Genomic DNA, 12418 nt, shown 5'->3' on the forward strand with positions numbered 1-12418 from the left:
AAAAAAGAAGAAAAAAAAACTGTATCTCACACATTTTTAGTACACGTTTAACAATAAATTTTACTCACTCTGTAGGTTAGTTCTGAATATCGAAGCAATGTAAAAAAAAAAAATATGCGTACTTTTAAAAATATTTATGACATCACTTATATTAAAAAAATAAATAAATAGTAACGGGGTTTAAACAAAACATGTTACAACACTCCCCTCCAGCAATGCACGCCTCTCTTTAGCTCACACGAGCGCGCGCACGCACAACAGAAGGATGTCAAAGGAGTGGAGAGGGCTCTGAGCTATGAGTGATTATTAGTGGCGTGGTTTTGTAGTTAACAATGTTTTACCTCTTATCTTTATCATGATAGTGAATTAGAAAAAAGTTAGGGCTTTATATGACGTCAGTGGTAAAGGTAATACGGCGTGGCTCAAGTTAGACGTCAAGTTCAAAATACCTGAATCGACGCGTGGCGTCTTTTGTCGAGTAACTTAGGATACACGAAACTATGAAGACAGACGCACACAGTTTTACTCTGCAATTCAGATTTCCTTAAAGGTGCCCAAGGTAAACGTTTTAATATAAGAGACGACGCTGTGAATCCTTCACCATCAAGTCACAGAAACGCCTTATAATGATGTATCGTGCTTTTTGGGATACAATATTCCTTCTCACCGGTGAGTAAAAATATTGGATGTTTTGTTTATTCGATTTAACGGTTACTACCGTTATTTTTATTGAGTAAATATTAGCCTAATATACATCAATTATTGAGGCACGAAAGCAAAATATTAGTTAACCGTTTTAAATATCGCCCTTTACAAGAAAACAACGATATGTCGCCACATTTTTAATACAATATAAGCGAGAGAAAGTTTTAGCATCATAGTTTGACAGTACTCTTATCGTCAATATAAAAAACAATAATATTAGGGCAAGTATCATGTCAAGGGAGTCTTTCCCGACACCCACCGTTTCACTCTCATCACCAGTAATGACTGACTTATTAGTAATGTCCAACATATAATTATTCTGCTTTGTTGTACAGCTTTTTAGGTTTATAGCATGAATAATGTGCTGTCAGTGTTTATCCAAGTCACTGAAGAAGCAGTGGTTTGCTTTCCTTTTTTGTCCAGCAGCTTCTTTGGCTCAGCAGTCTTGCTCCTGTCATTAACGAGGTTAACAGAGCTTAGTTTAAATATAGAGCTTCATCCAGAATATCCATCTTTTATGGCTTTGTTTCTACAATGAAGGCAAGTTCTTAACTCAGCAAACAGTTTCAATGAGAGAAAGTCAGTAAAGTTTAATGAAGCAATTTTAAAATCAGCAGGACATCATGTATTTTGTTGCTTTCTGTGCTTTTAATATTAAGCAAAAGTTAATATGCATTAAATCATGACTGATTTTAAACCTGCCTGATGCTGGATGCTCTGTGGTAAAGCATTGTCATAACAGTACGACTTTCTGTAAAGCTGGTTTGAAACGTGTTGTGATAATCTTTCATATGAATTTGATTCGACTTAATGCCCCATAAAGTAGCTACTTTTAATGACTGAGTGATTGTATCTGTACTGTAAGCAGCTGTTTTTGTTTTTTAAGGATATAGGCAAGGTCTCCTGTGATCAATGTGCCATTTTCTCAGTGATTTTGGTACAATGATGGTTAAGGAACGGCAGATGGTAAGTTAAGCAAACCCTAGGAAGGAATATCCTTGCAATGATAAGAAAGGGTTTGCTTAACTTAAAGGGCTAGGTCACCCTAAAATGCAAATTCTGTCATTATTTACTCACCCTCATCTTGGTCCAAAACTGTGTGACTGACTTTCTTCTATGGAAGATACATGTAAATATTTTGAGAAATGTCTCAGTATTTTTATTTAATGTCCTTACAGTGGATGAGTGGCCTTTACTTAAAAAGAGAATATATATATATATATATAATTTTTTTTTTTTTTTTTTTTTTTTTTTTTTTTTTTTTTTTTTTTGCAGGCTGTCAATCTTAAAAAAAAACATTTATCAATATTATTAGCATTTAACATAAAATCAATTGAGAGGCTTTATTAAGTGTATTTATATAGTAACATCGTTTAATAGAATTAAACACGTTAAATTGACAGCCAGTGTCAAAAATAGATTTTTTTTTTCAAGAACTGATTGTTCTGCATCACTGTCTAATGCCTACATAGGCAGCTGCTTCCTAACCATCATGGAACCTTATGATTTGGAACACACTATATAGACAGCATCTCTAACCCCTATACAGAGAGCTCTCTGCAGGGGTTGCTCGACTAATTGTTTGCAGTAGTTTGGCATTAGTGTGTTGCTAAGCTAATGGCACAATACTCTAATAAGCATATCAGAACTTTCAGTATTGAATAAAATAAGTTTATTTGTAATAAACGTTTTCTTAACTCATCTTAGATTTATTTTCCACTGAGCTCATTGCAATGCAACTCTACGCAAATATGATGCCTTAAAACTCTGTTGCTAGGTAAGTTTTAGAGCAGAGCGATACATTTTGGGATTTGTGGTGGTTTTGCCATTTTCTGTAAATGTACGAGTGAATTAGGCACACCATGACAACGATTCCTCCAGCAGTGTCTTACCTGTTACCTGTGTATGCGGAGAGATCCGCATCACAAATCCACTTTAATTTATCTTAACCCAGTCATTCCCTAGTAGCTCTTAAAATAGTCTGAAGGTCAGAAGTCAGTTTTTGAACTGATGTTCCAGGGCATTTTAATTGATCTCGGAGTCTAAAGCAAGTGGGCTTTAAGTAGCTATTTCTCATTTGCACTGGACGCCACTCAAGCCTTTTTCTCTCTAGTGTGTGATGCTATTGTTCCGCTGTTTTCTCATTGCTGTAGCGGTCATGAGTCTGGCCATTTTTGACTTTGTTGGATCCTCATTTTCACATTTGGGTAAGGTGTTCACAATACTAGATTTCACAGAGGCAGTAGCAGTGACATTTGAATAGTTTTGAACACCTCGTCCTAATCTACTTAGCTGTCCTCAACAATATTAGTTTCTTTGTTGTGCTTTTGTTTTTGAATATTTGCTTGGTGTGTTTGATTTGTAGGATCCCTTTTTACATATGGGCAGGTGCAAGAGAATTCTACCTCAACATCAACCATTGCAACCACCACAACAACAGCTACCACCACTACCACAACAACCACCAGCAGCACGACCTCAACCACTACTACTTCACGTGTCAAAAGTATGCTCTATCTGCTTTTTCCTTTATGCTCAGCTCATTTTGGGTTTCATAGGCCTGAAATCCCATGTATATTTTTGAATTTGACAAATCATATATTCTGTGAATATGAAATATGTTAAATATTAGACTGCAGCCTCGTAGAAATTAGAAAGATAATAATATTTCAAATATTTAATTTATTTAAAATTAACATTTAATATTTAGACTTGTGCAATAATTAGTTTGACTTCTTGAGGTTGTCAACTTTTCTGAATCTAGAAGTCGATATTACATGAAAACTCTATAAATCTATTTTGTAAATGCATGTAATGGAACTTATTGTGAATGATTCATCCATGTATGTGTTTCTTTTTTTTGTTGTTGTTGTTTTGACTTTTTTTTGTCCTAGTAATGTTTAATCAAAGTGTCAGAACTTGATCTTCCCATGAAAATTATAATTTTTCTGCTTAAACACTGCCCCTCAGCAATCAACTGCAATCGTGCATTCATTTTTCAGTGCAACGGCGACATCTCAAAATCTTATCAACAACGATGGATAGAATCAAGTCTCCATCCTACATTTTGTTTTCTTTTTCAATAATCCTTTCAATAATCTGTTGTTACTTCTGTTTCATCACAACTTTAAGTACTTACTTTCATTGACTTTTTATTAAAAAAGATTCTATTTTGTAAAAAATGCTATAAACTTGATTTTTGTTTTCATTATGGAATCACATGTGGTATTAGTGGGCTGCTAACACAAAGACAGAAGGGTTTTAGTCATTGTCCATTACAATTTGCTTTTTTTTTATTTTTATTATACTGCAGACAGTTTTCATCCAATGTAAATACCTTCTGGAGACAAAGCTCACAATGATTAGAAACAGGAATCTGTCAATTTCAAGAAATCCCCTCAGTTCTTGACCGGTAGTCCTGGCTAAGTCTAGCTTTTTCTTGTCTTACACCATGTCTGCTTTTGTCCTCTCTTTAGATCAAAAGTGTGCCTTAGGCAGGATAGAGTCTGAGAAAGATAAAAATCTGAAGGGCTGTGATCTATATACAAAATCTTCTAATTCTGATTGGCTGAGAACTTTCTTTTCTACCTTCCACTTCTTCAGTTCTTCAAAATATCACTAATTTGGCTCTAGCTTTGATGGTAGTAAAGGCTGGAAATGTAATATAAATAGATCATTCTGTTTGTGTTAAAGCAGGGTCAGTAATGATGTAGTAACCTTGTGTGATGTTCACAAATTTATGATGAACTGAGATTCTGGGCAACAGTAATATTGGTCATCAGGCATAACATTTGCAAATACATTTTTAAGGAATTCTTGCATAGATCTTTATATTGTATCAAACAAGAAGTTGTCATATAAAACCCAGGTTCTCTTTATTTTGTTCTTAATTTTGTTTTTGTATAAATTATAGAATTTATAGCAGCCGCTGTCCACTCTCACTTTGATGACTGCCCTGACTCCCATAGCCACTTCTGTTTTCATGGCACATGCCGCTTTCTCATACTGGAGGAAACACCTGCATGCATGTAAGTTCTAAGATTGTCTTTTTTTTTTTTTCAAATTGAATAATTTTGTTTCCATGTATATTTCCTGCATTCTGACTTTCCCTAGTCTGTTAACAGTCTGCATGTTCCCATTAGCTTTTTTCAAATTTGATAATAAAGAACAGTCTGTTTTCAAGCAATCAAAACTGATCTGTATGTTCAAGCAGTCTTATGTTACTATATGTTTTTCAGTCGCTATAGTGGTGGTTTTGTTTTACAAGAGCGGTGCTGCGGTGTACATTGGAAATTTGTCTGTGAGTGCTCACAGAGACTGAATAAGTGCTGTTTTATTTAATGCTATCACTACCAGCATTGCTATGGCACTTTTTATATGAAATCAAATGCTCACTGAGAGAAAAAAAAAGCCAGATTCCAGAAATCCTAATACTATGATTGTAGTTTGGGTCAGATTTTTACATTTATTTTTTAATCTCATTTGTATCTTTTTTTCTTTTCTGGTCAAACAACATATTTTCATATAATTATGGGATTAAACGGCTAAACAGTCTGACATGCATTTTGATTGCTGACTCACTTGGATAAATTCTTTTGGATAAATGCTTACAGCATCTTCGTTAAGCTGTCCTTGTCAAGACAAAAGTGTTTTGTCCTTAGCTAAATTGCATTTCCGTGTATAAATCTGGCACAATAGCAGTATTCAACTCTGTGTTGGTGATTGTGTCTAAGTTAGTATGAGTCCTTCTGTTGTCAAGGGATTTATTGTTTTTTCTATGTCCATATCTGTATGTAGTAGTTCACCACAAAAAGTCAAATGAATTATAGTCAATTTGAATTTGATTGATATTATGAACATGATACTGGCAGATTCCTCATTTTGGAATGAAATGCTTTTACGAACATCTATTGAATATACTCATGTTCATATTTTCATTTTTGGCTTAAGTTTTATAAAGCTCCCTTTTCAATTATAATAAAAATCACTCTTGTGCATGTTTGTGTAGATGTCATCCTGGCTTTGTGGGTATGCGATGTGAACATGCAGACCTCTTGGCAGTGGTGGCATCTAACCACAGGCAACAGACTGTGGCCACCATGCTGGTGTTGTGTGTGGTGGGCAGTGTTCTACTCATGCTGCTGTGCACTTTACTAAAGTGAGTATTATTCATTTAAATGTACTCATTTACCTGTATTTATTTTTCACTTAAAAAAAAAACAAAAAATACAGTAAAACAATAATAATGTGAAATATGATTGCACTTTAAAATAACTATTTTTTATTTGAATACATTTTAAAATGTAATTTATTACTGTGACAGCAAATATGTCATTACTCCAGTCCTCAGTGTCACATAATCCTTCAGAAATCATTCTAATATGCTGACTTAATGCTCAAGAAACATTTCTTATTATTATCAATGTTGAAATCAATGTTGTGCTGCTTAATATTTTGTGGAAACTGTGATACACTACCATTCAAGAGTTTGGGTAAAATAATAATAATAATAAAGAAACCTTTTATTAAGCCAAGAAATATTACATTTATATTCTATTCCAAATAAATACTGTTCTTTTGAACTTTCTATTCATCAAAGAAAAAAAAACAGTTTCAACAACAATATGAAGTAGCAAATAAAATGTGCAACATTGATAATAATAAAAACAATAAAAATTGAGCACAAAATCAGCATATTAGAATTTCTGCAATCATGTGACATACATTTACAGTACAAACAGTGTTTGTATGTAGAACTGTACAAAAAGTATGATCTCATTATAAGCATTTTAGAACATAATATAATCTAATTACAAGTGCTTAATTTTTTTTTGATCTGATTATGAATTCCAGCATATATCATAGTTTCCCCAGAGCAGGTTATTTGTTTGGGTTTATTCTGTTATCTGTCTTTGTTGAATGAACTGTGCAATAAAATTTTTGTGGAAGGAGAAAGAGGTCATTTGCAGACTTCACACATTGTCTTTCTAGTTGTTGGTGGAGACGGGGTGGTTGTGGGCGAGGTAACACCATTTCGTGTTGGTCGGAGAAGCCTAGGAGTATTTTGACGGGTGGGACATCCTGCTGTCATTCAGAAACAGGTATTCTGGTGCTATATTTCCATTTTTACACAACTTTTTGCTGAGCTGTAAAGTCATGTGTTAAGTGTCATGCGGTGTCTAATTATGATCATCAATAGGGGGTGTTTGCATACTGAGACCAGCATATGTGTGATGCCTTTAACTTTTAATGGCCTATGATTTGTCTTTGCTCAAGGGTTTAAGCTGTTAGTTTAGCCATCTGTTGTCACTTTGTCCTAAGACTGTCAATGAACATGAGACTACTGTAATAGTTGGTCATGGTGAAACAAAGGCTAATAAACTTTTATTTTAAATGTGTAGGGCATTAAATGTGTCAGTGCTTTCAATCGGTTCTTTTGTTTAACTCATAATTAAGCCTAATTAAGATACAAAGATTGAAATCTGCTGCCTTATTTTTCTTTAAAGTTAATGTGAAAGACGTAAATGATAAACACTGCCAGTTTAGACACACCTACTTAATATTTACTGTTAGTTTAAAAAGTAGAAAATTAAAATTATATATGTACACAATCATTCTAAGGTTGGGGGGGAATTTTTGAAAGAAGTCTCTTATTTAATCAAAAATATAGTAAAAACAGTAATATGAAATATTATTATAGTTTAAAAAAACGGATTTCTACTTTCATATATTATAAAATGTAATTTAATTCTGTGAATCAAAGCTGATCCTTTAAAAATCATTCTAAATATGCTATTTTGGTGCTCAAGAAACATATATCATCAATGTTGAAAATAGTTGTGCTGCTTGATGTTTTGTAGAAACCATTATACATTTTTCGTTAGGTTCTTTGAAGAATAGAAATTTATTTGATATAGAAATCTTTTGTAACAAACTTTAAATGTATTTACGCTCTACTTTCTTGAACATATTAATGCATTATTCTGCAATTAAAGTATAAATTGCTTAAAAAAATAATGATCTCAAACTTTTAAACAGTAAAACAAATCATATTTCTTTCTTAAGAAAAACATAAACTGTAGAAACATTTTATATTTGTCTAGGTCACACTTTATTTTAAGGTCCAATTCTCGCCATCAACAAACCATTAACTATGACTTTTGCCTCAATAAACAAATTATAGTTAGTAAGTTGGTTGTTAAGTTTATGTATGAGATAGGATTAGGGATGTAGAATATGGTCATGCAGAATAAGGCATTAATGTGTGCTTTATAAGTATTAATAAACAGCCAATATGTTAATAATAGGCATAGTAATAAGTAACTAGATAATCACATTACTAAAGTGTTACCTTTGTCTTCAAAACTATTTGAAAAGAAATCCTTAGAGGGATAGTTCACCGAAAAATGAAAAACCCATGATTTACTCACTCTCAAGCCATCCTAGGTGTATATGGCTTTCTTCTTTCAGACAAATGCAATCAGAGTTATATTAAAAAATGTCCTGGCTCTTCTAAACTTTATAATGGCAGTGAATGGTGGTCGAGATTTTGAAGCCCAAAAAAGTGCATCCATTCATCACAATCATAAAAAGTGCTCCACATAGCTCCTAGGGGTTAATAAAGGCCTTTTGACATGAAGCGATATGTTTGTTTCAGAAATATATCCATATATAAAACTTTATTAACTTAATTTATAAAACTTTATTAAGCTCAGGTGAGAAGTGACGAATGCGGAAGTGTAGAGGAGAGAGCAAAACAAAACAAAACACCAGTCATGAATAAGAATGACAAAACAAAGATTTGCAAACAAAAAAATTTCAATATAAGCCAAGAAGAGACTGGTTTTCCTTTGTATATGGTAATTTTCATTTTTGGGTGAACTATCCCTTTAAGCTTTTTGATCAAAAGTTTTTTAAGAACGAATTTGAAAAACGATTCTTAACTTTAGCTTGGTAGCATATTTCATGTTATGTTGTGAGCATGTGTTCCTTGTCTTAGTGGGCAGATTATGTGTATTCACTGGAGGAACTGAATATCCCCAGACATAATTACGCAATTAGAAATGGAATTGTTGGAATTTTGTCCATACAAATACCCTCAGTTATCACTGCCAGTCTGCTCAACAGTGCTGCTTGTTGACAGAGTATTGCAAACCTTTAATTAGATTTGTCAACAGGACGTTGTCACATAGTTTGTCAGCATCGTCAGGCATTTCTAATTGTTAGGTAGAACCATGCCTGTGTTTCCACAGTAACATATCAATACATTTGCATGTCATCAGACTATAGTGAAACATTGTGTCATGTTTGTCTTACATATGTGTATGTTTTGTCAATTTTCTCTTCCACTTCCATCTTACTGTCTTCTCATCTCATCAGAAAATGTTCCTTACGCACAAGGTATTAATTTGTAAAGTGTTTTGGAGTAGTTTGATCAAACCCCTCTGCCTTTCCTTCTCATAGAATCTTTATTATGTGGAAAAAAGGCTTCTACATGGCTTGCAATGACGTAATCATTTTATTTTTCATTTCTGTCTTTTCCCATGCAGTGGTTTGACATGCGTTTTCTGGAGCTCATGCAGGTGCTCTCTTAAAAATGAGACCAAAAAATCTTCCATCTTACTCGTGGACTTCACTATGACTGCGTTTCTTAAACTACAGACTGGCACAGCTGGTAAACGCAGTACATATTGAGAGCATTTTGAAGTGGAAAGTGAGAGAACTCAAACATGGAACTTTACATTCAGACTGAGTCATTCCTAAAAGGATATTTTTGGAACAACAACAGCAATGACAAGAGTTAAAGGTGGAACTCAAAAACTGAGAAACTCTTAAAGAAGAACTCAGAACAAGCTACATGGAACTCAACTACAGGATCCAGTGACGTAGAGACATGGCCATTTGGAATAAGGTACGGATCGATGGCCCAAAAAAAAAAAAAAAAAACCTGATCTGAAAATGAGAACTTTGAGAGAGGTTTTAGAAAAATCATTATTACTAACAGGGCTTATCTTAAAGCTATAATTATCTTTATAGATGTATAAGACAACATTCTCGCAGTCTTTGTCTTTTAAAATACTGTTAGCATAAAAAACACTAATAATATGCCATTAATGAGATGTGAAACTCACTAAAAAGTACTTTAAGATATACTTTTTAACAAGTATATAATATCACATTTTCTGTATCACATTATGGATAAAGAATGGGAGATTACTTAACATTTGAGTCAGTCAAGTAGCATGTAATATTAAAACTACAATAGACTCTTTTGCCAATTTATTTGAGCTTGATCTCCTTATAATGTTGATTAACAACTTTTCATAGATTAACAGTAAACATGAGACACTATAGCCGGCTCTGAGGGACAAATAATTTATTGTACACATTATAACACTTTTACCGTAATTACATTTTTTATTTTATATATATAAAAAATATTGGAAATGTAGGATGTAAACATTTACAAATATGACATGTAACTTAAAGTTATGCATAGATTCACAAATCCCACAAAAAAATGTCTTCATGCACAGAAAGTGCTTGTTCGTATAATGTGCTATCAAAGATTTGGCAGCATCAGTAGAGTAAATGGATTATAATGGGAGCCTCAGTATGTTCACTATTTTTAGCCGTGGTATGACATCACATAACATCTGCATGTTCACATATGGAATGATTGGATGCATGTCTGATCACATAATTACACACATTTCACTGTGCTCTTGTGCAGTGTACATTTCAAACACATTGTGAATACAGTCACCTTTAAATCTGCACCTATGTTTTTCACGATGGATGTTGGTGATGGCTATAGTGCATCATTATTCACGCACTTGAGGAATAAAACACTTCACTGTATCTTAATTGCTTAATTCACTATTATCATGTTTATTGGGGCACACATATGCATACAGAGGCTCAAATCATTATGATATTATTCAGTTTGATGCACATTGTCCTTATCAACTTGTGCTTATAAAGATGTATGGAAACTTTTACACTGAAATATTTTAATCTGTATGTTTGTTTTGTTCTCGTGTTCTCTGTCCTCAAGCTTTTGCCAATCTCATGTTATAAAACAAATGTTGAGTGACCCTAAAGGTCAGAAGGTTTATGTATAAAATATGCCATTGTAGGTTTTATTCAATCTAAACCCTTCTCAGAAGCTGGAAGAAAAAAAAAAAAAAAAGAATTTGGTGGACTTATATTTGGCAGTGTTACTGAAGTCTGATCACTGTGTGAAGATTCATGAAATATTTGAGATAATTATCCCAAAAGTCATCCAAGTGACAAATCAAATACTTAGACTGTCAGCATAGGCAACATTTGTGAATGATTTTGATCAGCCTGAAAAAAAACAAAACAGATTCAGGATGATTTATCTGTTTATTTATTGATCTACGTGACTGATCCTGATATTTCACTTAATTATAAACATAAGGACTGAATATAAACTTCACAAAAAATAAGTGAATGAGAGTGCAATGACAGAAAAGAAAATGTGGGTGAGTGTTAAACCTCAGATTTTTCAAATGTAATTTTTTTTTTTTTTTTTTTTTTTTTATCTTTATGAGAGGAGTTTGGTTAAAATGGTAAAGTAAGCATTGGGAATTTCAGGCTGAAGAATTTTGTAACATGCAGTCATTGCATAATTTCCATATGTGAAATTGCAGTCATCCATGAAGATGATGATGATGTCAAACTTAAAGACTAACGGATAAATTGGCCTTAGCACTAGAGACAATGCTCAGTGTTGCATCTCTTGCTTTGTGCCAACTGAATCCTGTTTAAACCCAATTAGCTGCTTATTGACTGACGTTTGTGTATGATATAATGTAAACACCATCCGTCGTTCTCTTTAAAATACTGTCTTGTTCCATGTTGGGGAAAATACATTGTGGGAATATTGTTTTGGTTGTACTGTGTATGAAGAATGTGGTGTTCATCAGTCAAGCATGAAGGTAAGAGTTAGATAATTCCAATATGACTGTCACATGCTTTGCTGTATGACATTTTGTTGAGTGTTTTGACCTCTTTGTCTAAGTTTGCATATTTTTCCAAATATCACAAAGTGCAGCAAAATTTTGACTGGACCTGATTCTTACATATTGTAATTTCTCATTTCATCAAACTTTTTATGAAGCATACTTTTCCTCCTTGCCAGTTATAAACCCCAGTCTGTTTATTTATATCCTTCATCATCTGAATATTTTAAAAGGGTCAAACAGAGCCAGAGTGCTCTTTTTGCTGCGGGTAAAGCTCAGCTCCTTTATTTACTTACTCAACAATTTATTTATTTATTTGTTTGGCTAAACCTTTTGTGAGATGGGGGGAAGGGCCCTAGAGATCATGACCTAGAGCAGTTAAGCTTGCACATGAGTGACCACATGAAGTTAAGTGCCTGCATGACTGACGTTGCATGAGTATTTTTTTTATTCACTTGTAAATTGCCATTCACTTTTTGTGGTCATAGCCTATTTTTGCTTCAATTCTCCCCACTTATTTTATTTGATTTATTTATATAGTGCCCCAAGAAAAGAATCCGTACTTAATAAAAAGATGCCTTTTTTCATGGTGGAAAAAAAGTATTTTGATTATTAAAATGCTCTTCACAAAACAGTTCTTTAGTGGAACTGTTCACTGAAAGGTTCTTTGGGGAACCCAGAATGGTTCTTCTGTGCCATCAATTTGGAAAACCTTCTTTTGGAAC

At 33.4% G+C, this 12418-nt stretch overlaps 1 protein-coding gene across 2 annotated transcripts; it reads left to right on the top strand.

Moving 5' to 3' along the window:
* The first annotated feature begins 222 nt into the window (after positions 1–222).
* LOC109091017 (protransforming growth factor alpha-like) lies at positions 223–11790 on the top strand. 2 transcript variants are annotated; one of them, XM_042758664.1, is made up of 6 exons: positions 224–669; positions 3071–3211; positions 4619–4733; positions 5714–5863; positions 6697–6806; positions 9255–11790. In XM_042758664.1, the coding sequence occupies exons 1-6, from the start codon at positions 627–629 to the stop codon at positions 9260–9262; spliced, it is 567 nt and encodes a 188-aa protein (XP_042614598.1). In that variant the 5' UTR covers positions 224–626; the 3' UTR covers positions 9263–11790. The 2 variants fall into 2 exon arrangements, with proteins under 2 accessions (XP_042614597.1, XP_042614598.1); XM_042758663.1 differs by lacking the exon at positions 9255–11790 and having other exon boundaries at positions 223–669; positions 6697–6865.
* Positions 11791–12418: the final 628 nt, after the last annotated feature.

Source organism: Cyprinus carpio, chromosome A6, assembly GCF_018340385.1.
Source record: "Cyprinus carpio isolate SPL01 chromosome A6, ASM1834038v1, whole genome shotgun sequence".
NCBI lineage: Eukaryota > Metazoa > Chordata > Actinopteri > Cypriniformes > Cyprinidae > Cyprinus > Cyprinus carpio.